At 45.6% G+C, this 27,148-nt stretch overlaps 3 protein-coding genes and 1 long non-coding RNA gene across 14 annotated transcripts in view; 3 read left to right on the top strand and 1 right to left on the bottom strand.

The window, feature by feature from the left end:
* The window catches only part of VPS35L (VPS35 endosomal protein sorting factor like), a 55,339-nt gene extending 47,569 nt beyond the window's left edge, over window positions 1-7,770 (top strand). For all 6 annotated transcript variants that reach the window (XM_065030667.1, XM_065030664.1, XM_065030663.1 and 3 more), the window contains 2 exons: window positions 6,066-6,212; window positions 6,744-7,770. In XM_065030667.1, coding sequence (XP_064886739.1) covers window positions 6,066-6,212; window positions 6,744-6,842 — 246 coding nt within the window. In that variant the 3' untranslated portion in view covers window positions 6,843-7,770. The remainder of the gene's footprint in view (window positions 1-6,065; window positions 6,213-6,743) is intronic.
* KNOP1 (lysine rich nucleolar protein 1) lies at window positions 6,709-19,748 on the bottom strand. Of its 3 annotated transcripts, none has more exons than XM_065030672.1 (5): window positions 19,548-19,748; window positions 16,751-18,095; window positions 12,849-12,917; window positions 12,299-12,376; window positions 6,709-10,346 (listed from the first exon to the last, which is right to left on the bottom strand). In XM_065030672.1, exons 1-5 carry the CDS (start codon window positions 19,718-19,720, stop codon window positions 10,035-10,037), a joined length of 1,977 nt encoding a protein of 658 aa, XP_064886744.1. In that variant the 5' UTR covers window positions 19,721-19,748; the 3' UTR covers window positions 6,709-10,034. The 3 variants fall into 3 exon arrangements, with proteins under 3 accessions (XP_064886744.1, XP_064886745.1, XP_005508579.2); XM_065030673.1 differs by having other exon boundaries at window positions 19,444-19,572; XM_005508522.3 differs by lacking the exon at window positions 19,548-19,748 and adding an exon at window positions 18,316-18,397.
* On the top strand, window positions 9,367-12,668 carry LOC135575486 (uncharacterized). The gene is made up of 2 exons (XR_010466303.1): window positions 9,367-9,509; window positions 10,097-12,668. It is a non-coding gene; the product is annotated as an uncharacterized LOC135575486 (long non-coding RNA).
* Window positions 19,749-19,778: 30 nt separating the features above from the next.
* IQCK (IQ motif containing K) overlaps window positions 19,779-27,148 on the top strand; it is a 40,723-nt gene continuing 33,353 nt past the window's right edge. Inside the window, exons 1-4 of one of the 4 annotated variants that reach the window (XM_065030678.1) lie at window positions 19,779-20,007; window positions 21,339-21,394; window positions 22,608-22,728; window positions 23,806-23,903. In XM_065030678.1, the coding sequence (XP_064886750.1) occupies window positions 19,866-20,007; window positions 21,339-21,394; window positions 22,608-22,728; window positions 23,806-23,903 (417 nt within the window). In that variant the 5' untranslated portion in view covers window positions 19,779-19,865. Of the gene's footprint in view, window positions 20,008-20,546; window positions 20,737-21,338; window positions 21,395-22,565; window positions 22,729-23,805; window positions 23,904-27,148 lie in introns of those variants that run through there. The other 3 variants (XM_065030680.1, XM_065030679.1, XM_021295698.2) reach the window with 3 other exon arrangements.

Below are 27,148 nucleotides of genomic sequence, written 5' to 3'. Positions count from 1 at the left end.
ATATAAAATAAACTCCAGGCAGCTTATTGGGTTTCTTGATTGGAGTTTAGAGGCTCTGAGAGATGTAGCTTCATGGATGGTACAGGAAAGGCAGGTGAGTGGAGTTTTCAGTATTACCGAAATGATGAGAACTTAGTGTTCTGCTGATGTACCCGTTTCTGAGCATGAACCCCTCAGCTTCCTCCCTGCAAATCCTGGGGCTCGTAGGCTGACACAGGAGGGCAGGGGATGATTCATTCGGTGGAATTTTTTAGGTACCCTGTAGCATTAGCCAATACACAACGTGTTAAGTGATACCTCTTTAGCCTTTTGTCTCTTTTCCGGTCCTGTTTATCCTCCCTTGAGCAATTGTGTGAATGAATAAACCCTTTGTTCAAATGCCTCTGCATCACTGTACACATCACCACATTGAACAGCAGTTCTTTTTCAGAACAGTAACAGCAGAAAACAACCGTTCTCACACAGCTAAGACTGTCCAGGGACTATTGCAAGGGGTTTTCAACAGAGTTATCAGGGCTGTGGGTTGTATATTGAGGATTTTTTGTTACCGGACTACTATATGGAGGATGCGAATGGGAATGTTTGTAGGGCTTGAAATCTGGGGTTTCTGAAAGGATTTTTTTTCTGCTTTCAAGTTTATACCTTGAGTAATGAGACCCTGTGTTATTCCACCAACGCAGTTGTTGCGTAGAAAACTGGGTTTAAAGCTAAGCAGCATGGATATAGGACCTTGCCCAGCCTTTGCCTCTACGGCCCTAGGATAAATAAATCCTTATTTACAAAGCAAGGAGCATTTATTTTGCTTTGTTGAGTAAACGTCCTTGAGAGACTTAGATAAAAATGGTTTTGTGAGAATGAATGGTTTTTTGAGGAAGCTGCTGTTGCCGAGGGAAGAGGTGACAAGAATATTGTCAAAGAGGCCTCCATTTGTGCTAAAGTAGAACCGACCACAAAATTACTGTGGTATTTGAGTTGCTTCTGTGTTGATGACCTTTGATTATTTATCTGCTTGGCTGCTCATTTCAATGAACAAGCCTCTGATGATGGTGGGTTTTTATTGGTTCATTTCCTTTAAAAGCTATAAAGAAAAATGAATTTTTCACACAATAAAATGTTTTCACCAAAATCACAGAATCCCAGAATGGCAGGGATTGGAGGTGCCCTGGAAAGCTCATCCAGTGCAATCCCCCCATGGAGCAGGAACACCCAGATGAGGTTACACAGGAAGGTGTCCAGGCGGGTTGGAATGTCTGCACAGAAGGAGACTCCACAACCTCCCTGGGCAGCCTGGGCCAGGCTCTGCCACCCTCACCAGGAACAAGTTTCTTCTCATCTTTCAATGGAACCTCCTGTGTCCCAGTTTGCACCCATTGCCCCTTGTCCTGTCACTGGTTGTCACCAGAAGAGCCTGGCTCCATCCTCCTGACACTGCCCCTTTCCATATTGAGTCCCCCCTCAGTGTCCTCTTGTCCAGCTCCAGAGCCCCAGCTCCCTCAGCCTTTCCTCACACGGGAGATGCTCCACTCCCTTCAGCATCTTGGTGGCTGCGCTGGACTCTCTCCAGCAGTTCCCTGTCCTGCTGGAACTGAGGGGCCACAGCTGGACACAATATTCCAGGTGTGGTCTCCCCAGGGCAGAGCAGAGGGGCAGGAGAACCTCTCTGACCTACTGACCACCCCCTTCTAACCCACCCCAGGTACCATTGGCCTTCCTGGCCACAAGGGCCCAGTGCTGGCTCATGGTCACCCTGCTGTCCCCAGGACCCCCACGTCCCTTTCCCCTACACTGCTCTCTAATAGGTCATTCCCCAACTTACACTGGAACCTGGGGTTGTTCCTGCCCAGATTCAAGACTCCACACTTGCCCTTGTTCTATTTCATTCAATGTTTCCCTGCCCAACTCTCCAGCCTGTCCAGGTCTCTGGATGGCAGCACAGCTTCCAGAGTCAGCCACTCCTCCCAATGGCAATTTGGAAGAGAACAATGCCTGCTATATTAACACAGCATGTTTTTTTTGCAACATCAGAGAATGCTTCATTTGTGTGACAGTGTTTGGATGGAGATTTTCAGTTCTAGGCATCTGTGTAAGGTTTGATTGAGCAGGTACCAGTGAATCATCTCATCCTGGGGGTGGCTGGGAGACTGAGCTTGTGCTCCAAGTTCCTTAGAAATCTCAGTGCCTCTTGCTGCTCCCTGGCCCGTGTCCACATGCAATATATTTGATTCAGACACCACACAATATTAAGAGCGTGTTGTTGTGTCCACTGCAGTCTGCCCATCTACTGTACAAGAGACACCAGGCTGCGCACAGTCACTATCCAGAATGGAGCAGCAAAAAGAAATCCCTGTGTACACTCTTGAGGCTTCTCCTTTAAGCACAAATGATTTTTAATTTTATATAAACTTATCAAAGCTTCAGCTGATTTCACATGCGTTTAAATACCAAACTATGAGAAGAGTTGGACGGAGTTCTCTGTGTGGGGGCGTGCGTTAAATGGAGGCGACTTGTCCTGAAGGATTTTGTGTCATTGGCCAAGGTTTTCTAAGGGTGGTTAAACATTTCTCTCCTCTTGGGGAACCCACCTGCTGCGGTTTCCAGCAGGTGTTTGAGGGGCTGCCCATGCTGGTGGGTGCAGATCAACTCGCTGCTTTGTGTGCTTTTATTACAGCTCGGTCTCTGGCATGCTGGCAGAGATTGAAGACTAGAAGTAGTTTGGGTGGGAACGTTGTTTCTGTGTGTTTGTAAATTACTTGGTAAATGGTGGAAACCAAAGAGAAATAAATTAGGATTCTACTAATGGCCTACAGCAGGATTACTGAGTGTGACTCTGGTCCTCCATGTTCCACATGGAGCACGTCTTTCCTGGATTATTTTAGAGGGAAATCAAAGTGATGTGAGCAGCACCGTGAATACTGAAAGCTTTAAAAATTGATTAAGGACTCTGAAATAGGGATGAACCAGGTGCCAGGACAGAACTGGGAGTAAACCGTTTGAGGCGGCTGTAACTGAGAGGTGAGTCACTGCAGGCCGAGCAGCCACAAGGCGCTCCAGACAGAGGTTCTGGGCTGTTCTTGCAAGGATTGTATCAAAAAAAACCCAAAAAAGGCACTTGTGAGCATCTCAGCATGCTAGAGGAGTGGTGAGATAGAGCACATGCATCCACTTGGGTGGTGTATGAGCTGCCAGCTGCAGCTTGGTTCTTGATGTTTTCTCAAATCATTACTTCCTTTTATGATAAATGAACTTGTCTCAGCTGCTGGTGGTGCTGGGTGCTTAATTTATCCCACGTTAGGACAGCTGTGCAATGAGGAAGCTGAGAACCTGGTCTGTCCCGTGCAGCTCATGATCTTTTCCAGTGAACTGACCGAGGATAAAAGGTTCCCAAAGGGTGAGAGCTTTTAAAGGAAAGGAAGGGCAAGGCTGCCTGTCACAGCTTTCTGTAGGAATATCTAGAGGTGCTTACATCCCTGGGATCCATCAGCATTACAGTAGTGTTGGAATTAATTTGGAGCTAAATGGTTTGGGTAATACCAGCAAACAGGTGCTGTATCAGTGTGGCACTTGGCCTAGACCGGTGTGGTTAGTACCTTGGAGGAGCGTGACAGCCCTTGCCGAGCTCTGTGCTGCCACAGCCGGGCTGTTAGCACGGCTCGGAGCCAGTTATTATATATTTACATGTTATATAATTATAGAATTATGATAATTGTATTATATTTTAAAGCAACACGTGGAGCAGCAGCAGGCTGGACACACATTCGGAAGAACCATCTATCTAAACACACAGACGACTCCAGGTATCCCTGTGATGTACATGTCTGCCAAAAATCACTGGAAGACAGGAATGAATATTTGAATCGCTAGCCAGAAGTTTGTGAAATACACAGTTACATGGTCCATTATGCGCAAGATCCTGTTTTTTCCTGTTACTCTATATGACCTTTGGACGTTGCTCTGCGCCTCAGTGGAGGGGCTGGGACACAAGGGGGTCACGTTCTGGGGCGATGTCATTTGTTCTTTGTTTTATTGTCATCAGCTTTACTTACAAGGAAACGTCCAAGCAATTCGCAGGAATCTCTTTAAAGTTTGTGTTCAGCAGCAGACACACAGGGATTAGATGGTCAATGGGAAAAAGAAATAGGTAATATAGATGATTTAGTTAATCCAGGATACATGGTGATGTGGTGGGATGTCTTGTGAATGATTTGGCAAAACCTGGACTAGCTGGCTGTTTGCTGTGTCTGTTTTTTCCCTGAAGGATATTAGTCCTACAAGAGAAACACTACAGTTACATTTAAGCAAAACTTGGGGTTTTTGAGTTGTGTTTCTGCTCTTTGTGTTCGTACTACTGGACTAGACGGATCACTTGTATTTCTCCATCGTGCAGGGAGTACAGTTCAGCCATCCCAAATGATGGATGTAGTTTTAGCCTGTAAAGAGGTGTTGGAGCTGTTGGGATGGCAGTTGCTAATGTAGGTGACTGTTAGAGGGAGAGCTGTCTTCTGTGTGGTTTCGTGTCATTCATTTAGTGTTTAGGGAACTCTGGGGCCATGGGCAGCTTCGGGCATCGTGTGTGCACGTGTGTGTGTGTGTGCGCGCACAGTTTCTGATGTGTCACGTATGTACAAATATACCGTGTGGGTCACATACACACCATAGTGGTATGATGCTTTTAGTTCGGGGCATGCTTTCCTTTTCTAGTTAGCCAGCTCTTTAGCAGCATGGCTTTCTCCTTTTCCAAATGTACCTGGAGGACTGACAGCTCGGTGTGTGAGGTTTCATTGATTAAGAGCGTCTGAGCTCTCTTCTGCTGGCGGTGGGCAGGGAAATGGATTTACTTGGAGTCCCTCAGGGCAAGGGGCCGCGTGGCTGCAGCGGTGCCATGGGGAGCACAAATCGCTGCTTCCCTCCTGCCTCGGCCTTGTCCTTCCTCCGACTCGCTCTCCCCATGCGGTGTTAGTGTGTGCTAACCGAGGAGTTCATTCCCGCGGTGCGCTGCTCACCGCTCCGCGATGGGGTTTCTGTGCAAGGTGGAGCTGCGTTCTGATCAGCGGTTTGGGGAAGGAAAACAAGGGACAGCTGCAGCAAAGCACTATAAACAAATACTGCATCTCAGATGCATCCGATAATAATTCATCCTGTTAGCCTTTTAGAGCTTGTTCTGTAGGAACAGACGGAATCTGCAGTAGCATTTTAATTACTCGTTTTCCATTCGTAGAATCATTTGGTTGGAAGAGACCCTCAAGATCATTGAGTCCAACCTCAACCCACCCCTGTCCCTGCCCCATGTCCTGAGAACCTCATGTCCGTCTGTCCAGCCCTCCAGGGATGGTGACTCCAGCACTGCCCTGGGCAGCCTGTTCCAATGCCCCACAGCCCTTTGGGGAAGAAATTGTTCCCCACATCCAACCTCAACCTCCCCTGGCACAACTTGAGGCCGTTTCCTCTGGTCCTGGCGCTTGTTCCTGGGGAGAAGAGCCCGACCCCCCTGGCTCCAAGCTCCTTTCAGGCAGTTCAGAGATCAGAAGGTCTCCCCTCAGCTCCTGTTCTCCAGCTGAACCCCCCAGGGTTCAGGGGAAGTAGCTGCAGGTATGGTCAAATCTGTTGGTATCACCAGTATTGCAGTGAAAGAAGAGCAGGGAAAAACTGTCTTTGGTTAAAGAAAGTAGAATAGACTGCTGGAAAGAGCTTGCAGCTCTAGACCTATGATCATGGTTTCTCTAAAAAAAATATAGAATATATAATATGGTGATGTGTTTGTGCGGGGGGCGGTTTCTATGCAATTGTAGGGAGCCTTGAGTTAAAATGTGTCGGAGCTCCCGACCATGCTGTGCCGAAGCCGTGTGAGACTCTTGTGCCATCGTTTCATTTACAGCAACCCAGGTTGATTCGGGACTCGCGCTACTTGTTGCATTTTGAATGGAACGTGAAAACCATGCCCGTGTTCTTGTGTCTGCAATTATTGCTCTGTATTACACGATGAGTATTTGCCCCCCGCTCTTTGAAGGTTACGCTGGATATTTTGGAATGACTCTATGGTAATACAGGCATTTTATTTTGCATTGTAGACCCTAAAGCGACAAAGCCAGCTGGCGCTCTACTTCTTTAACACTATTCTAGCTCACGGGGATCTGCGAAACAACAAACTGAACCAGCTTTCGGTCAACCTCTGGAATCTTGCTCAGAAACACGGCTTTGCTGACACCAAGACTATGGTAAGGAGAACAGATAATGCAGAGAAATATTGGTTCTTATGATATTTTGAGCTCCTCATTTGGGAAAAGGTAACATTTTATTGATCTGAATAAACCAAATCTCTTTACAAGTTACTCTCTTAGGGAAAGAAAAGAAAGCATACCCCCCTCAATTTTTAAATGGTTCTTAATGAATAGGCAGCTTCTCTTATTTAAAGTTGTTTGTTTCTTTCTAGCACTTTTAAGCATATTTCGTGCATTAAGTAACATGGAAATGTTGGATGCTATAACTTTTCAGTACAGAAAACTGTCTTTAAGAGAAATACAGCATTTCAAGAGAAATGCAGCAATTGCACGGTGCGAGCTGGGAAAGCGGGCACGCCAGAGCCTTTGAGAATGACACACGTGGTGACGAGCTTGGAGTGAGCGATGCGAGTGCTTGCGTGGCCAGTAAAATCTAGAGAAAACTATGAGAGTGTCCATTAAAACACCATGAAATGAGAAAAGACAAAGGCACTAAAAATCTCAGAATATCTTTATTTTCGTACCCAGGTGAAAACGCTGGAATACATCAAGAGGCGAAGCAAACAGCCCGAAATGAGCCACTTCACAGACTTGGCCCTTCGGCTTCCCCTGCAGTCCCGCACCTGACGGCGCTTCGCCGAGGACTCACCCGCACAGGAGACACCTTGACTGAGGAGTTCAGTGTATTGTGATTTTACTTAGTGTGATGGGTTTACTTGGACACAGGTAAAACTGTTCTGAGTGCGGTAATTTAACCTGAATTTCTCTTTCCAGTTTTCCCACTACATTATTCGTATTTCAAATGCTGATTTAGATGCAGTAAAGGGTATTTTGAACCTCCGTGGTTGCAAAAGCCTTTCAAAATCTCATCTGTTGTCATTTTAGCAACAAAGGCAGAAAATGAGCTGCAGGATCAATTCACAGCCTCCAGACTTCATCCCACTTGCATTATCGTCTTTCCCCTGCGTAGAAAGCAGCATTTCAATGTCATAATCCTACTGAGTTGTCTTCTGCTTTGGGACACTGATGACAATTGTTCGGTCAGTTCTAGTAAAAGAGATAAATGGCCGAAGGTGTCACTGCTCTGATTTCTACAATACATTTTGACAGACATGTTCGTGCTTTCATTTAATCCAGCGGTGTTTTGTAAAATGGAAGGAATATTCAAGTGCTGTCTGCAAGGCAAATGGAAACGTATGCGAAGTTCAGCGTCACCGAATAAAACAATATGCAGTTCATCTGTTTGTTCTGGGGGAGTTTCTTTGTATATACAAATTTACCCTGTGGAACTCAGTTCCATGTGCTGCTATTACAGCTGATAAATCTCACTCTCGCTACTTCTGTCCCACGTAAGGAACCATGTTGAGACCTCACATCTACTGCTGGTTTTGCTTAGTGGTATTTCATTTGAATGAGCTAAATCCTTATATGGATACAAGATATATTTTTGCACAAAATGCTGTATTTGTTAAGGCTAATCGAGCAAACGGTTTTGCTAGAATAATGGATTTAAGGAGTTAGCAAGCTGATAATAAATACCACTCAAATTATTAAACCATTCTTGTTGCACGTTTTTTACGTCCTTGGTGGTTATGGAACCAGGGTACATCTAAAATCTGGATTTTGTGTTAAGGTTGTAAAGAACCGAACCTCTGGTCCTGTATATACATAAGCTGAGTAAAACTGCAGGAATACAAGATAATTATGAAGTGGTATTGACTTGCTACTGAACCTTTCCAGCCTTTAATTGTAGCTATTTCAATTGTACAGGTCCTGCAAGATGGAAACTCAGGGCCGTGTAGAGCTGTCCTTGGTCCTGTGCACGCACCAGTATGTGCCTGTGGTCTCTTGAGCACAGTATAACTTTGGTTACTTTATTAATGCTTTATTAATGTTTCTTTAATAATTTATTAATTTTCTTTATTAATGTGTTTGCCTTTGTCTCACAGTGTCACTTTGGTTTCTTTATAATGCAAGACTGCCATAAGAAATGCATTCAAATGTTCTACCGCTCTTTATTAGTGCAAAAACAGCTCAGAAAGCTGTACTTAGTTATTAGGAGCAAACTCTGAACATCAAGCTTAGAAGTTAACAATACACTGCAAAAAAAAACTGCTTTGGGCTTATTTCCACGTTAGAGCAAAAGTTCAGCTCAAGGAGTGGATCGATGGCAAACCCCTCAGCTGGAGCTGCTGCATCATCTTCACTCTCCCTCAGGAGCTGCCTAAAACACGTTGGACCCAACTGTTGTTTTGTCCTGTGTATGTTCAGCTGGAGGCAGCTGATTTCAAGTGGAACGATGCACTGGAGGAGTCTATTGTGGAAAGTGAGCTTGCCTTAACAGAGCAAGAAATTTAGTAGATCAGTTGGTGTGAAGATGATTGGCCACGAAGATGCTGAAGGGAGTGGAGCATCTCCCGTGTGAGGAAAGGCTGAGGGAGCTGGGGCTCTGGAGCTGGACAAGAGGACACTGAGGGGGGACTCATTCCTGGGGATCAATATGGGAAGGGGGAGTGTCAGGAGGATGGAGCCAGGCTCTTCTGGTGACAACCAGTGACAGGACAAGGGGCGATGGGTGCAAACTGGAACACAGGAGGTTCCACTTAAATTTGAGAAGAAACTTGTTTGGGGTGAGGGTGGCAGAGCCTGGCCCAGGCTGCCCAGGGAGGTTGTGGAGTCTCCTTCTGTGCAGACATTCCAACCCGCCTGGACACCTTCCTGTGTAACCTCATCTGGGTGTTCCTGCTCCATGGGGGGATTGCACTGGATGAGCTTTCCAGGTCCCTTCCCATCCCTGACATTCTGTGATCTTAGCTAATTTGGCAGAAAAACCAAGAGCTGGGTAAGCAGAGCCATGAACCCAGCTCTGGGTTCCCCTGCAGATCAGCCACTGCTGCCCTGAAGCAGCCGGGGCTGAGATGCTGTTGTGTTCTTCTTAGAACCAGAGCTTCATAAAGCTTAACAACGCTCTCCCGTAACAAACAGCACGGCCAGTAATAACATCCAGGACAGTTTTGCACCGTCTTTTTGTAACATCAAAGAAAACACTGACAGGCAGCCTTGGACGCTGGAGTTCTGAGCAAAACACGCAACTGCAGCCTCATGGTTTGTACTCATTGAAAAGCCAGTGAAAGTGCAGGTTGTCTGAAAACCCAAAGGCTACAAATTTCATTCAGATTGATGCCTAATGAACCCAACATACATATTGTTAAAATTACCTTGCTTTCTATAATTTAGGAAGTCTGGATCCATACATTGGGTGCTGCTCTCCAGAAAGTGATACTTCATTCACAGGTAACAGCTGCTGCTTGAAAATCCAACTTCCAGAGGAAAGTTAAAATACCGAGGATGTTCAGTGCTATCCATTATTGTCATGATGATGCTAATATTGAAGATACTGCTTTTTGAGGTAAAAGTCTCCCCTCATCAAACTTGTAGGTGCACTAGTGGTTTCTTCCAAGTAAAACATTCACTTTGTAGCACTAAGAGTGTAAAAATGTGAAGATTTTACAAACACTAAAATCCTTTTGCATCACTGAGCTGTAGCTAACAATAAGTTTATGAAAACATCATTTTTTTAAACAAATTACTGTTTCAGCTTGTTGCAGGCATTGCCCGCATACCTGCTTTTGCCTTGTAGAAAACACTGGAAATGTTTAAAAAAACTGTGTAGCTGAAAATCCAGTGTATGCAGTTGAAAACTTGTACTAAAAGTGCCTCATAAATCAAATTTCATAAACATTTTGTATTTTATTTCAAGCAAAAAGATGTAGAAAACAAAAACTGCCCGCTGAGTTTTCCTTTTATTACTTCAGAACTTTAATCTTCAAATTTTATAGACCTGGACGCATATTTGTCTATGTATGCTTTTTTGTTGGCAGCAGGTTGAAATCCAAGCCCAATTCCCCTGTGTTGCTTCAGCTCCGTTGCTTTGTGGAACTGCATCTCCAGGTTCCGCTGCAGCTCGTCCTGCCCGTTCCTGCCCAGGGCCTTGGTCGCCGTGTGCGCAGCCGCCGAGGGATCCCGGGGAGGCGCGGAGCCCTTTTTCAAGCCTCCCATCAACCTCAAGAACTTCAGTTGTTGCTCAGGACTCTGAAAAGCAGCTGTGCTCCACTGGCCGAACCTCGTATCCTGTGAGGAAAAACACTACAGTTTAATAAAACCAAGACTAAGGAAGGCAAGCCAGGGCTAACAAGGCTGGAAGACTTCCCAAAAGATCACAGAATCACAGAATGGACTGGGTTGGAAAAGACCTCAGAGATCATCCAGTCCAACCCTTGGTCCAACTCCAGTCCATTCACTAGATCATGGCACTAAGTGCCATGTCCAATCTCAGTTTACAAACCTCCAGGGCCGGTGAGTCCAGCACCTCCTTGGGCAGCCATTCCAATGCCTGACCACTCTCTGCAAAGAATTGCTTTCTCATCTCCAGCCTCAATTTCCCCTGGCAGAGTTGAAGCCCATGGCCCCTTGTCCTATTGCTGATGCCTGGGAGAAGAGACCAATCCCCACCTGGCTAGAACTGCCCTTCAGATGTGACAAAAACTGCCTGAGCGCATCTTCATTAGCATTTCAGTTCATTTAACCTGGAATCAATGGACTTTCAGAACCTCCCTCCCTCTGTCCATGGACATCTCAGCTGTTCTTCTCTCTGGACAACATGTACCCAGTGCCAAGAGCCAGACCTTGCCCCATCGCTTCCCTCCTGCTCAGACAATTGTCAGACTGAATTCTTCTTCCCCCAGTCACTTGTTATCTTGTCCTCTCCCTCCTGCCTGGTCAGGTCACTGTTGTTTGCTGCAGGGTCTTGCTATGTTCATTTTGGGGACACTGTTCAGCCTGGCTTAAAGCCTCCCATGCATTAACTGCCCTGCACGGTATTGAAATAACTCACTTCACAATTTTCGGGATTTTTCTTTTGTCCAAGTACAAGCAGAACTGTGGATAACCCAAAATACATCACAAAGCATACAAGACAACATTTATGAACTTCTGGGTTACCTAAGAACAGGCTTCATTATTGCAGGATCTTATTTGGCTCCTGAGCCACAGCCAGGAGCTCTGTGGTCATTTATACCTGTTTATGGCAGGACTGCTACTCCCCATTTTTCCTTCAAAATTGGGGGTGATATTAAATGGGAGGATGTTTGATTATTAATTAAACAGACTGAGCTGGCTATATCAAAGGAAAAAACTGTGAATTTAGTTGTGGGGTTAAGTAAGGCTGAAATCCTCCCAACTGAACAGCTGTAGTTTGCATGGAAACAACCATTCTGCGCCGGGCTGCCAACACTACACACGGCGTGCTGCACAATATTGCAATGCTGGAGTATCATTCACTGTTACAGGCCAGAACACTTGCTGCTAAAAGAAAGCTACCCATAACCCTTGAGTATTTTTAGCTGACTCAAAGACAAGTTGCTGTATAAGCCCAGGTCTGTGATACAGATGCAAACACACATATATATACATATACGTCCTCCCTTTGGAACGGGACACATCTGCACAGCTGCAAAATTAATGATGGCGCGTCAAACCCTGTGATTTTGGTAAGTGAACTGCAAAGCTGTCAGGAGGCGGACTGAGCAGGACGCAAAGAGTCAAGAATCAGCTTTCAAAGGCTGCAGTGAAGAGGTCAAAGTTTGGAGAGGACTGACTAAATATCGCACACGTTACCAGTTGTCATCCCTTCACCTTTCCACGTGCGCCCGTTTCTGAATGTCTGAGAAATCTCCCAGGTAAGAATTCAGATACAATCCCATGATTGCTGTCCCACAGCCTACAATTATTTATATTTCACAGCAAGCAGAAAGTGCTTCTGTTGCAATTTGTTGTGGCTCCTTCTCCAGAGAAAATGTTGCTTTTGAGGCCTGATGATGGGAATTACTGCTCTGTACAACACCAACTGCTGTGGGAACTCACTGCTCAGCTCCCGGACACCCCTGGGATCCTACAACCCCATTCTCTAGCATAACCGTGTGGCTGTGTCCACGTTCCCTGGCCACATACAAAACACCGCAGTGATTTCTGCAGGAAGGTGCTCTGGGACACAATATTTCCCTCACATCCAGGTTCATACGTACCTGTTGCGCTTGGGGACTGAAAACCTTAGTTTTGCCCGATTCTCTATCAATTTCTTCTTGCAGAGCCTGCCGCCTCACCTAGCACACAGAAAAAACAGCACAAGACGCTATCCCCTGGCCGTTACACCGCAGTTAATTCAATTCGCAAGGAAAAGAGAAGAATAAAAGAAGTCGTTCTTTTCAAATTTTTGCAAGGATAATTAAAAAGTTGCACGTGATCCTTTGACACACTCAGCACAACAACTGGGACTTTTCAAGTGGTGTTTTAGATGAATACTTTGGTTTATGTTTAATCTTCTAATGCAGGTAACAGCTACACATGAGGCAAAGAAACCTGTGTTTAACCTTATAAACTACTATAAGCTTCTGATATTGATTGGGGCTGTATATTTTGGACTCCACGCCTGGAAGGCAACGCACACTTTAAGCAGAGCTCTATTTAGGGAAATCTTGGTGTAGACAAGCAACAAGGCAGATTTTTGTTATAAATTCTATGCGTGCATTAAATACTGACTTGCTTAATATCTCACACGATTAAGACAAAGGATACCTTGTCTATGTTAACTTCATCACAGTTTCCTTTCTTCTCCTGCACAATAGTTACATCATCCACATGTTCCTGTAAAACAGGAAAAAGTGTGTATGAGTATTTTTATCCATTCTGGTTAATTAGAATTTATACAGCTCCGACCATTAAAGTAGGAAAAATACTAAGCAATACAGCAGTACTGTTCTGGAGTGAGAAGCAATAGATCTAAGCTGGAAATGCCAGTTAAACCAGTGTATTTCTATGGAGAGATTTTCTCCCCAGGGAAGAAATAAGGGACAGAAATAAAGCTTAAAAAAAAATGTGGTAAGATAATGGCTCTTTGAAACCACAGGCCAAGCTTGAGACACGTTGATCCCAATAGCCAGTCAGAAAAAGAACAACCAAGAGGCAGCTGCGTTGTGCTCCCTCCCTCATGTGCAAATGCAGAGCAGATGATGGTTCCCAATACGCTTCCCATTACGGAAGATTTTTGAGCATCCGCTGTAATGGGATCAGCGACAAGTCCAGGACAGTGATAAATTACAGCCGTAAGTTTAGACCAGCCCGGCAAAGGTGGCCAAAGGGAAGATCTATGGATAGAGCTATAACGTTGTAATCAAGCATGAAATAGCCAGGGAACACCAAGACAAGGAAAAGATATGTAACGTGCTTCTGTCAGCAGAAGCGGCTGTTACCTTTTTTGAGGGTTCAGTTTTATTTAAAGCCCTCCATGATTTACCTTGTTTTCCAGAGCTGCCTTTTATAAGTTGATTTCACACGCTCACAATTACACGCACCATTAAAAAACACGAGGACACCGTCTGCAATCAGGAGCTCGTTCTCTTGGGTGAAAAGGAAAAGCTAAAACCAACCCCCAATTTACTTCTAGGTGGCCTGGTCCTGTCTTTTCAGATCTATCGAAACAAGTGGGAAAACCATCGCGACAGGAGGACGGTGTCCAAATAAACGATTCCCGGCTTCTCCCCACTCCACCCACCCTGAATCCAACAGCATCCAACAGGAAAAATATCAGTCGTTGGTATTCAGTGGGTATCACTCCACGTTTTCTTTAAAAACTGAGTCTTTTGCTTGCTGCATGAGCCCAACATGGGTTTTCAAGGCACACGGCAGCATGGGTGACACACTAAGACTAGAAAATGGTTCAGGACTACAACGCAGTTGAATGCAATATCAGTATCAGCCATTGATGACAGTGGTGTCTTCTGGCCTGGCGAGAATGAGGTTTCTCTAGAACTGCTTGACCCAGACTTCGAATTGCAGAATAATTTGGGTTGAAGGACCTCCCCAGCTCCCAGTGCCCCCCCTGCCATGACAGGGACATCTTCACCAGCTCAGGTTGCTCAGAGCCCCGTCCAGCCTGGCCTGGGATGGCTCCAATCTTCAATCTTCTCTGAATTACTTTTTATTATTAAAGGACAGAGCTGAAGAGGGAAAACCAAACCACACAGAATCACAGAATGGACTGGGTTGGAAAAGACCTCAGAGCTCATCCAGTCCAACCCTTGGTCCAACTCCAGTCCATTCACTAGATCATGGCACTAAGTGCCATGTCCAGTCTCAGTTTAAAAACCTCCAGGGCCGGTGAGTCCAGCACCTCCCTGGGCAGCCATTCCAATGCCTGACCACTCTCTCTGCAAAGAATTGCTTTCTCATCTCCAGCCTCAATTTCCCCTGGCAGAGCTGAACCCCATGCCCCCTTGTCCTATTGCTAACATGTCACTCTACACCCTTCTCCTCGATGGTTTGCGCGGCATTTGCTGTGGTTTCCATCGTAACTTGTCACCACCATCCTGCAAGTTCACTTGTCACCGTCAGGCTTATCTCACCTCCACAGAACGTGAGCAGCTGCGCAAACCCAAATAATGTCTAACAGTCTCAAAAGGGCAATGTCAATTTAATTAGAAAACACATCCCAGCAATAAAACCACCTTTGAAAGGTTAATAGAAGAAAACTTAAGTAGAAAGCCCCAAACATCTGCTCACCGAACCACTGACAAGCAGAGACAATCCCACCACAAACCTTTGTGGAGAACAATGTATATGCATCTCCATAAAGGCTGAAAAACCTGCTTATATAAAATCTATACTTAATCATTAGCATTAGACCCCAGAAAGCAGCCAGCTTTCCCCAGAACATGAAGAAACTGCGTATGTGAGTGCACAACAAAGAACCGCACACCGTGAAGTGTGCTCCAGACCTCCCCACTGCTGGATAAACACCAACCAGAGCGCAGCTTCCCATTACCTGTGAAAATTAAAAGCAGCTCCTAATGACTCGTAATGAGCTGCTATCAAAGTTGTATAAGCACCTAAATATACAGACACATACTTACTGAATTTCTGAGTGTCTCAAAGCTTGGCCCCTATTGACGACAGAGGCTGGGCATGCAGATGCTAACATTAGGGACTTAAATAGCTTTAAAATATGACCCTAAGCATATATATTAAAAAAAAAGGAATGTTTGGAAAAAAAAAAGGAAAAAAAATTAAAAGCAATAAACCCAGATCTTAGTAGTCTAATTTTGGGGAAAAAAAATCAAAGACAAAACCTCTGTATTTCGAATCTTCTAATCTGTGTTTGTTCCACCCAGCAGTGGCAACGGGCATGACAATGGGATGGGATGGGGTGGGATGGGGTGGGGTGGGGTGAGGTGGGGCGGGATGGGATGGGGCGGGATGGGGTGGGATGGGATGGGGTGGGATGGGGTGGGATGGGGTTCCCTTCAACAGGCTGGACCTTCAGTTATCATTTACACATCTCTCAAATGTTTCTCTTTTCTGGCAGAGACTTATATTTAAGTAAGAATTTGAGTTTAGGTTGCCCTCTGCTATTTTTCTATCAAAATGTATACATGGGTGCCCTAGGCCTGGGCTGCAATGAAGATTCTTAAGATGTTCTCTGAAGCTTCATCCAAATTAAACACCACATTTTGGCTAAATTTCCCCCTTGTTTCTCACACTATGCACCTGCAGCAGCAACAGTGGCAAAAGCTTGAATGGAAGTCTAAAAAACAGGCTTAGATGCACTCGTGATGCTCAAGTTACCAACCTGCTCAGGTTAAATGACATGGTATTAAAATCCTGTTTCTTAGGAGGGTTGCCACTTTGCTAGGAGCAGGAGGGACAGCAGAACATCTATGACTGTACATACTCGTTTTCTTTTTGTGCGAATACTTGCTGTTAGTTGTAATATTGACATTTTCACAATCAAAACACTAGATGACCACAGCAGTGGGCATTAAACAATCCTTTGCTGCGTTTCACAACTATGAGGTGCCAAAATCAATAGATCACAGAATCCCAGAATGTCAGGGGCCGGAAGGGCCCTGGAAAGCTCATCCAGTGCAATCCCCCCATGGAGCAGGAACACCCAGATGAGGTTACACAGGAAGGTGTCCAGGGGGTTGGAATGTCTGCACAGAAGGAGACTCCACGACCTCCCTGGGCAGCCTGGGCCAGGCTCTGCCACCCTCACTGGGAACAAGTTTCTTCTCAAATTTAAGTGGAACCTCCTGTGTTCCAGTTTGCACCCATTGCCCCTTGTCCTGTCACTGGTTGTCACCAGAAGAGCCTGGCTCCATCCTCCTGACACTCCCCCTTTCCATATTGATCCCCAGGAATGAGTCCCCCCTCAGTCTCCTCTTGTCCAGCTCCAGAGCCCCAGCTCCCTCAGCCTTTCCTCACACGGGAGATGCTCCACTCCCTTCAGCATCTTGGTGGCTGATGAAGATGAGCTGATCCCGCTTCCCAAAACCCAGAGGAGCCCCTTTTGACCCGGTGCAGCCCCACGCTGAGCAGACACAACACCCGCAAACAGGGACCGGCCTGAACAGCCGCCGGTGCCGCAGCTCAGGGTGCACAGACCCCGCTCTTTCACAACTCACCAGCGCCTCATCACCCACCTCTTCTCTTTCGATCTTTTGTGTGTTTGCTTTTGAACCTGGATCTTCAGCAAAGTCCTGCAGTACTTCGCTTTTTCTTCTTTTCCTTTTTCTGTCACAGAGCACACGATTACTATCACGTAACACCTGATCTCCCCCATCCCCTGCGACACACTCAGCTCGCTTCATTCCCCTCTCTTTGTTCTTTTTATTGCTTTCCAGTAGCATTATTTTTTGGCTTTTAGATGCACTGTTTAGAGAAACTTTTGAATATGTTGTTTCCTCCTCCTCTTTCCGAACCTTCTTTTTCTTCTTGATGACTTCATTATCATCCACGATATCCCTTCTGTGTTTTTTCCCAGAAAGCTCCTTTTCCTCAGACTCAGCTTCTCCCTGCGCTGGGAGCTGCTTGTCAGGAGCTCTGTGCCCGCGGTCCCGATCACCTTCACAGGGTAAGGAACAAACATCTTTGCTTCTCTTCTTCCTCTTGCTCTCTCTAACACTCCCAGTAGTCTCCTCTTCCTCTGTATTTGTGCATGTAATTTCCTGGGAATTCTTTCTTGGCCTTTTTCTGAAGTCACTTAATGCTGTGGGGCTATTGGGAACTCCATTGATGTCCTCCTGATTATCTGTCAATGGTAAAAAGGAGGCAGACTTATCTTTCTTTTTCTTCTTCTTCCTTTTTACGTAACTCTCCCCATCATTCTGGATAATCTCTATCCCATGGTTCTCACCCCTAAAAGCTTTTTCCGGTGAAATGTGTTTGTGTGGTTTTTTATGAGCTTTTTCACACAGTTTATGTTCACCGTCCTCTAATGAAAAACACAAAACACCTTTCTTCTTTTTCTCAGTTACTTCACCATCCAGCCCCAAACTCCAAGCAATGTTCTGTCTGCTTCGTTTAAAAGCAAATTCATTTCCCTTGGTGCCACCTGTCGCATGATGTGAGAGCTCCACATCTCTGCTCTGATTGTTCTGCAGCGATAAGGAACAATGACACTGGGCCTTCTTTTTCTTCTTTTTGAGAATTTTAATTCGTTCCTCCGATTCTTCTCGAGGTTCTGAATCCGGATGGCTCTCTATACTCACAAAGCTTTCTGAACGCGCTTCTTTCAGTAATTTAGAGCCAACTTTCTTTTTCTTGTGTTTCTTCTTCTTCTTCTTCAGTTCTAATTGGTCTAAGCATTCATCTTCCTTTAATTTTTCCTTTTTCCGTACCTTTGTTTTTGTCTCACCCTCAGTTCCAGTGTCAGTTTGAACACCTTTCTCGATTTCAATGATAGGCTGGCTCTTGCTACTCTTCACCCTTTTCTTTTTCTGTACGGGTTCCTCAAGAACTCCTTTTCCCTTTTTCTTTATTATCATTCTGAAAAATGAAACGAAGATGTTAGCGCACTGCTTCAGCAGGACGACACGAGTGCTGCTCTGTTGGGTCCTCCCGCCACGTCATTATCCCAACACCCTTTTTCCAGTTTCATAACCCGCTCTCCACAATGGGAGGAACCAGAACCGCCTGCAGCACTGACAAAACGCCCTACGGGAGCGGTAAAGAGGGATTTTTGGTCTTTTATTGCTGTCCTAGTTACCTTGTAACTCTGCATTTGTCTTTTTGACAGCTGCCAAGCGTGACATTTTCACAGAAATATCTGCCCTCTTAAAATCTTCCCTAAATGACAAAACATACACACATACAAATCACTAACTATAGCTAAGGTGGGTTTTCACATATGTGTGACTTTTCCCTTATTTAACAGTGAAGTCCGCATCACTTTATTGCCCACTTAACATTACAAGACCCTCTCAAGGCACCTCAGTTGTTACTTTGAATTAGATTCCATTTGCAGTTTCTCATTCTTGCTGTTCATTCCCTTTCTGAGGACATTTATGCCTTGAGCAGGTTACAGCAAAGAAGCCTTTGGTACCTGCCTGGTGACCTCCCTGCTGAGAAACCTATTTATTCCTACTTGGTTTCCTGTATTTTAATCAATGACAAATCCACAGGATTGAAGTGCCTTCACAGAATCCCAGAGTGTCAGGGGTTGAAGGGCCCTGGAAAGCTCATCCAGTGCAATCCCCCATGGAGCAGGAACACCCAGATGAGGTTACACAGGAAGGTGTCCAGGCGGGTTGGAATGTCTGCACAGAAGGAGACTCCACAACCCCCTGGGCAGCCTGGGCCAGGCTCTGCCACCCTCACTCCGAACAAGTTTCTTCTCAAATTCAAGTGGAACTTCTTGTGTTCCAGTTTGCACCCATTGCCCCTTGTCCTGTCACTGGTTGTCACCAGAAGAGCCTGGCTCCATCCTCCTGACACTCCCCCTTTCCATCTTGATCCCCAGGAATGAGTCCCCCCTCAGTCTCCTCTTGTCCAGCTCCAGAGCCCCAGCTCCCTCAGCCTTTCCTCACACGGGAGATGCTCCACTCCCTTCAGCATCTTGGTGGCTGCGCTGGACTCTCTCCAGCAGTTCCCTGTCCTGCTGGAACTGAGGGGCCACAACTGGACACAATATTCCAGGTGTGGTCTCCCCAGGGCAGAGCAGAGGGGCAGGAGAACCTCTCTGACCTACTGACCACCCTTTTCTAACCCACCCCAGGTACCATTGGCCTTCCTGGCCACAAGGGCCCAGTGCTGGCTCATGGTCACCCTGCTGTCCCCAGGACCCCCAGGTCCCTTTCTCCTACACTGCTCTCCAACAGGTCGCTCCCCAACTTACACTGGAACCTGGGCTAAATCCCAAACACAGCCATGGAGCAGCTGGTAGGAAAACATTCACCACCCCGGCCGCAACCAGCACCCTGACAAAATCCTTCAATAAACCTGCACAACCGGCAGCAGCAGCAGCGCCCATGGGCCGGGCTGTCGCTCCGGCGCTGCTGAACCCGCGGAGCCCCCGGGCCGGGCCGGAACCGCCGGGCAGGCCCCCCAGCCCGGCGCAGGCAGCCGGCGGGTTCCCGCACCCCGCTGCGGTTCCTCCCCGCCGGACGGAACATGCGGATCCCGCGTGTCCGGGAGCGCCCCGCTCACCTGCCGCGGCACACGTGCAGCCGCCGGCCCGCCGACCCGGAAGGGATCGCGGCCGCCCCGCCCCGCGGGGCTGGCGGAGCGGTTGCTGTGGTAACGCGGGGCGGCATCCGCATGGAGATGGAGACGGGCATGGACATGGACATGGACACGGGCATGGGCATGGAGACGGACACGGGCATGGAGACGGACACGGGCATGGACACGGGAATGGCGGCGGGCGGACAGCCGGGCCTCTGGGAGCAGGTGTGCGCAGGTGGGACCGCCCGTCCCGCCGCTGCCGGTGCTGCGGCAGGGAGGCCCCGGCCCCAAGCGGGTTCTGCAGCCCCGCGGGGAGGGCCCGGGGCCGCCCCTGCCGCCTCAGTCACCGGGGTCCCCGCCGCCTCGGTCACCGGGCTCTCCAGGGCCGCCCCCCGCCGCCGCCCGGGCCCAGGCCGGTGCGGGCTCTGCACCGCCGTTGCCGCTCCGTTCCCGCCCCAGCGCCGGCGCCGCCCTGGCCGTGCCCGCCTGGAGAACAACCTCCCCGGCACACAGCGCCGGCCCGGCAGCGCTTTGCCCCCCAGCCTTAGTTACTTGTTGCTGCCATCTCCTCACAGAAACCCCGTGTGCGTGTGTCCGTCCCGCGCCTGCAGCAGCGCCAGAGCCTCGGGCTGCACAGGGGAGTTGTGGAGTCTCCTGTGCAGACATTCCAACCCGCCTGGACACCTTCCTGTGTAACCTCATCTGGGTGTTCCTGCTCCATGGGGGGATTGCACTGGATGAGCTTTCCAGGGCCCCTCCGGTCCCTGACGTTCTTGGGTTCTGTGATGGGGCCGCGGGCTCGGGTGCCCGCGAACACAAACCCCCGTTACCAAAGGCCGATTCTCATAGCAGCAGTGTTGGTCTCCTAAGAAACGAGAGCTCTGGGGGTGGTGGAGAAGCTGAGCAGCCACAGCTCCACGGTGCCCCTTTGCAGTTCTCCCTTAGAACTTCGCGATGCCTTCACGTAGGTATTTTGCATTAAACCAGCCGGTTTTAGTGTGGGAATAAAGTAGCTTATTCGAGTGGAGACATCCACACTACACATGGGAATAGCGATGCGCGTAAATCTCCTATTTATAATGGTAAACCCACTGGGTTTGGCTGCATGAATTTTCTGTATTCCGTAATCTGTTTTTTCATATCAGGTCCATTGTCCTCCTCCTTTACTTTTCATATCCTCATTCACTCAGTCATTATGTGAGTTGTGTATGGCTTGTTGTTGTTTTCCGTTGGTTTGAGGCAGTAATACTTAGCAACGTCCTGGGGATTTCATTGATTATAGAGGAATTCAAGTTGAAAAGCGTTATTATATGCTAATAAAGACAATGGTTAATTCTGCACAAGCATCTGAGAACCTTGAGCTTGACTTGAACCAAGACAAGAGGCTCTAAAGTTCTCAATTGTTTTAAAACATTAGATTTCGTGTTAAACAAATATATATTGGGTACTAATTTTTATTTCTTCAAACCAGAATAAGAACTCTTAGAAAGTCGTGTTTGTTTAGGAGAAAAATAAATGCTTTTCTAAAGTCTTCTAGATAAATGTCGTATTTCTTTTTGCTTTCAGAGTATGAAGCAGAACAGCCTCCGTTTCCAGATGTTCCTGAATCAAAATGTGCATCCGTGAGTGTCATTCCAGTCCAAAAATCTGCATAGGGCTGGTATAGAAACATTTAAATAACTAAATGTGGACCCACAGACTAGACTTGTTCATAAAATGGAAACAGAACTACATTTTGCAAATAACTTTTGTGAATCATCGACTGTAATATTCCAAATCATTCCTTTGATTTAAAGCAACGCGGGTAGCACTATCCTAAAATGAGATTCCCATTCACATGAATAGGAAATTAGTGGAATTAAACCTGTTCGGAGTGGTTTGAAGACCAAACAAATGCAATCTAGGAAATTTTGGTGAAAAGAAAACCAGGACAAATCACTTTAAATCACTTTAAATCTTTGTCCCCAGCAGTTCTAAGAGCAGCAAAATGAATTCTTTTGGGCGTCACAGACTTAACTTTCATTTAAAACTGGTATTTTTGTAGACATTTCACCTTATTATGTATTCAGGTTACTTTTTAATCTTAAAACTGTTTGAAGACATTGTAGTTTAAATCACCTGCTTAGACCTCCCCTGTTTCCCCACTTGAAACTGGCTTCGTTACGGGCTGTTATTAAGTTTGAACAGTGAACTCTGCTCGGGGCATTAGTCTGGGCACAATATGTTGATGTATTTGAGCACCCAAATGCAATCACACGCCTGTTTATGTTGACGCACTCTTAAAAACGTTTCCCAAAGGATCGTTGTTTGAATGCTTTGAGCCTGTCTGTGCTCAGCGACGTGCAGCGTGTTCTGTGTGCAGCGGCCGGATCCCACCACCTGCTTGTCAGTAGCTCGTAAATCCAACTGAATTTTCCTAAAAACCACACGTTAAATTGCGGACCATCTGTCTTTATTCCTGATATCCATCATTATTTCACTATGGGGAACCTTCACACTTGGATTTGCAACTGCTCTGTATTTGTCTGCGCTTTGTTTGGAAGTAAAAGTTTGTTTTCTCTACAATTGTGATATCTCACCGTATTATCTTAAAAGCAGCCACATACCTTCTGTTAGTTTTGGATGTTTTTATCGTGCTGGAAAATACAGAACTTTGGAAAGTGTAGTTCCTTTTTTGAAGCGCTCAAAAAATACCGAAATCATGTAATATTTACATTAGAAATTATAATGCTGTATTTTTTAAGTTGGCCTTATGATTCTTCCGGTTGAGTTGGCATCTGTGCTTTTTTACAGTCTGATGGGGGTATTTATATGGGTTCCGTTTCTCTTGAGGAGGTGTCTTTGGAGGCAGGAATGATGCAGCCGGCACATAGGGAGCAATTGTACTCAGGCCCTGGCGCTGATCCTGTTGTGCAGCAGTCGCTGCCCTGCCCAGAACCACCCGACCCCAAGACCTGTAAGTAGGAGTCGATGATCTTGAACCCTGCTGGCATGATTTTTCTTCTCTCGTTTGCTGCATTTAAATCATTAACAGCTACAACACCTTTTCTTAAGTGGAATTTGTGTGCTGCGTCCCCTGATCTGTGCATGGGGAGCCAGTCTGGCCGCTTGGCCAAGGGAAGAAAGCTCACCTGGTGATTACAAATGGGTGGCATTGTCCTGCTGTTACATTAGTTCTGTTGTCTTCTGAATAAATGACTTTTATTTAGCCACTAAAATCAGAGAAATGCGAGCATTTCTTCCTCTGATTTAATAGTGAAGAACCCATAGACTACATAGAGACAATTGAATTTGAAAACTGCTTTCAAACTGTCTGATAACAAATTACAATGGAAACAGCTCTAAAGTTTTGTTCTTCCTTTTTTATCCATGTCTGTACTTTATAAAATTCACCAAGCAGCAGTGTATTTTTATTACTCCTTTTAGAACTCCTTTTTGTCTTTTCCGTTCATTAAGAATTCCTGTTGCTAGTCAGAAGCAGCTTTTATATCATGTCCTTTTCTATACCCTTGGCTTTTATATTGTGGCCTTCCAATTATCAACATTTTCTGGCAGTATATGAACCAATTAAAGGTATAAAGCTGAGAATAAATTCCAAGTTTCGGCAGCATTGCCAGAAGAGAACACTTCTATGGCTTAAGCTTTACTGACCACACCAAACCTGAATAATGCTGAACGGCAGGCGATCTGGGGCAGCACTTTGGGCGATGAACCACTGTCTGGGGTCCAAACAGGTTTCCTTTTGCCCACGTTTCCGAGGGCAGGGTGGTGAGGAGGCCTCGTGTCAGCGGAGTCAAACCTCAGAGAGAGGTGTTGATGCACCTTTAATTTGGAATTTACCCAAGTTTTTCTTGTCTTGGCTGAAGAGAAGTGAAGACAGACCTGTGACTATATCTGAACTGAACTAATCTCTTTAGTTCAAGCTGTAACGGTATGATAAAATGACTGAGACGTAGTTTATGGTATGTAACGTTTGTCTTTTTGTGAAATCTAAGTGCTTACCTGTAAGTGACGGCTGGACTGTTTTGCTCAGGTTCTCCTCGAGAATACTTGGAGTATTACATATTTCCAGTACTCTTACCCGGCCTGGCTGAGCTGCTGCATCAAGCAGAGAAGGAAAAGTGTTTTGAGGTTAGTTTTTAGTCTGTAGTTCAAATCACTCTCAGGAAGTCACAGCCTGTTCTTTCACTGCCACTATTTCTTTATTTGGTCTTTTCAAGAAAACCAACCACAATAATATGAAATAACATATCATGAGTTGTTTTGGATCTGGCTTTGAATGTTGTTTTCTCCAGTAATTCAGAACAGATTGCATGTTACACACACTTGATCATTATGACAGTCTAACTCATAACAAACCCTCTGTAAATATCTGGTTGTATCTAGCCTAAGTAGTGTTGTATTTAAGAGAAGCAGGCTTCCTTTCAGATTAATACACATCACCTATTTGAGGGTGATGTAAAGAACTTGAACTTTACTTCATTGCTCATTATTTTTGCTCATCTGGCATCCTAATAGAGGATGCTTTTTAACATTCTGTGTAAATTCCACTTAATTGGAAAGCAAAGTATTGAGCATTAATGAGCTTATAAAAATGGTACATTTTAAAAGTCATATATTTTCATAAATTTGTTTTCAGTGTATGTGTGCGTAAATTGTATATAGGGAATGCTTAAAAAGACATTAGAACTGGTGCAAAATAGAGCTCATTGTATCATCGTAGCCTCACTCACAGACCCCCAGCAATAGATACTGGAGCTCTGGGGTCTTCCATCTTTTCTGCTATTTTCTCCAACCTTAGAAGTAATTATTTTTCTATTTATTTCCTATTTTCTGCCTGTCATTCACACTTTCCAATGTAAAACTTCTCTATATTTTCATGCCTGCAGCTGAGCCTTCTCTTACTTGCAGCTACATAATATAAAGAGCAATTAATACAAACGGCAATGAAAATATCTCGTATCTCCATTTTTCTACGTGATCACATCTGAGGAATACAGTCTGTGTTTGTGGGGTTATAGATTGAAATGATAGCGAAGTGAGGAGGACTTTGTGTTACTAGTGGGTTATTAATCATCTCAGGTCTTGATCTACCTCCTCTCCACTTACAACATCGACGTATGATAACGGACATTGTGCAACAACTTGTAAAAAGTCCATGTAAAAATACACAAAGCTTAACCATGAGTACCCCAAACTTACATTTCAAATCCAGATCTGTACATTTAATACGTTATTTCAATTTTTGCCCAATCTTCACAAGATTTGTGTGTGTCTATAAATTGATTGATTTATAGATATGTGAATATATATTTATAATCCGGGATTAATACAAGTGAAATAGGAAGATGGTTCATTTATATGTCATTATGGCATGACATCATTATCTTCATTCCTGCCACCACATTTACAATACCTAGCCGAGAACACATTGAACATATATATTATTCATCACACTTTTAATGAAATCTATATTGATTCCTTTTTTTAAAGGAAGCACATATCCTTTAATAGGAAAAAGGCATGGCTTACAGCTGGCTTAAAATACAGCCCGTGATAGATGGTACATTTTTTCTGAAGGCAATAAACCAGCACTTAACACAAAAATATGAGATTTCTTAGAAACATTTCAGTTTTAAGCTCAGGACAAATCTAAGGCTACTTTGTCTATTTTTAGTTTGAGAAATTTTGCAGAGCTTCAATGGTGTGTAAATTAGAAAGTACCTGTTCTGAAAATTGATTGTATATGGGTCTGTGTGTTGCTTTATTTTCTAATAGACGCTTCATAAAAATGAGCACATCTTACATAAAAGACACTAAGTGGTTTATGTGTTGTATGAAGAGATGCCCTGCTATTAGGGAACCCAATTCAGGAAAGCAAGCTTGTGTCAGAGGATCATTTTCCACCGTGACATCATTTCTTCCGACTTTTGAACAATAACTAGTGAAACAATAGCTTTTATGCTTGCTGTACAACTGAATATTTGCATTCTTTTCCACTGCTTGTTCAGGTGCTTCATTTAAAATGGTCTTTCTTGCATTGTGTAGAGCACATCAAAAATCTGAAAAGCAAAACCTAGAGAAACCACCAGCTGCTGGATCCATTTGCAGACCTCAAACTGACATTAGGATGAGAACAGCCTGCAGAAGCTTTGTTTTTAAATTGGACATGAAACAAACCTATTAGGCTGCCCTTGCTGATTTTTTTTTCACAGAATCTCAGAATGGACTGGGTTGGAAAAGACCTCAGAGCTCATCCAGTCCAACCCTTGGTCCAACTCCAGTCCATTCACTAGATCATGGCACTAAGTGCCATGTCCAATCTCAGTTTAAAAACCTCCAGGGCCGGTGAGTCCAGCACCTCCCTGGGCAGCCATTCCAATGCCTGACCACTCTCTCTGCAAAGAATTGCTTTCTCATCTCCAGCCTCAATTTCCCCTGGCAGAGTTGAAGCCCATGGCCCCTTGTCCTATTGCTGATGCCTGGGAGAAGAGCCCAATCCCCACCTGGCTAGAACTGCCCTTCAGGTAGTTCTAGAGAGTGCTGAGCTCAGCTCTAAGCCTCCTCTTCTCCAGACTAAACAAGCCCAGCTCCCTCAGCCTCTCCCCATAGGGCTTGTGTTCCAGTCCCTTCCCCAGTCTTGTTGCTCTTCTCTGGACCCGCTCCAGCACTTCAATCTCTTTCCTGAGCTGCGGGGCCCAGAACTGAACACAACACTCCAGGTGTGGCCTCCCCAAGGCAGAGCACAGGGGAAGGGTCACTGCCCTTGTCCTGCTGACCACGCTGGTTTGGATACAGGTTCCTAGCAGTTTTCCTGTGCTTTATCCTGTCAAGTGTCTCCAGGGGAGAGACTATTTTCTTAAAACTTTTCTCATATGAGAACTTACTAATGCATTTGTTTTTCAGCATTAAAACTGAACAGTGTTTAAATGTTTTTATTAGCATAACTCTCATTTTTCTTCTGGTTAGCAGTCACAGAATGAGGATGGGCAGGAACAACCCCAGGTTCCAGTATAAGTTGAGGAATGACCTGTTGGAGAGCAGTGTAGGGGAAAGGGACCTGGGGGTCCTGGGGACAGCAGGGTGACCATGAGCCAGCACTGGGCCCTTGTGGCCAGGAAGCCAATGGTACCTGGGGTGGGTTAGAAGGGGGTGGTCAGTAGGTCAGAGAGGTTCTCCTGCCCCTCTGCTCTGCCCTGGGGAGACCTCCGTAATGGAATATATTATCTTTAAAAGTGTGATAGATCGGGGAAAGTGAATGGAAGAAGGTTTCCTAATACCAATACCTAATACCAATGATCTCCTGATCATTGGTATTTCTGCATGATTATTACCAAGCAGATCACATATAAAGTGAAAAATGGAAAATGAATTCT

This window comes from Columba livia, chromosome 15 (genome assembly GCF_036013475.1).
Source record: "Columba livia isolate bColLiv1 breed racing homer chromosome 15, bColLiv1.pat.W.v2, whole genome shotgun sequence".
Classification (NCBI taxonomy): Eukaryota; Metazoa; Chordata; class Aves; order Columbiformes; family Columbidae; genus Columba; species Columba livia.
Note: the sequence above shows the minus strand (reverse complement) of the source record. Positions and strands in the feature narration are given on the sequence as shown.

Coding starts and splice junctions, on each gene's coding strand:
- KNOP1 (XM_065030672.1), bottom strand. CDS start 19,720: ATGTTCCGTCCGGCGGGGAGGAACCGCAGCGGGGTGCGGGAACCCGCC. Junction 12,918..16,750: donor AAAAGATCGAAAGAGAAGAG/GTGGGTGATGAG, acceptor CCTGTTTTACAG/GAACATGTGGATGATGTAAC. Junction 12,377..12,848: donor ATGAAGTTAACATAGACAAG/GTATCCTTTGTC, acceptor TCTGTGTGCTAG/GTGAGGCGGCAGGCTCTGCA.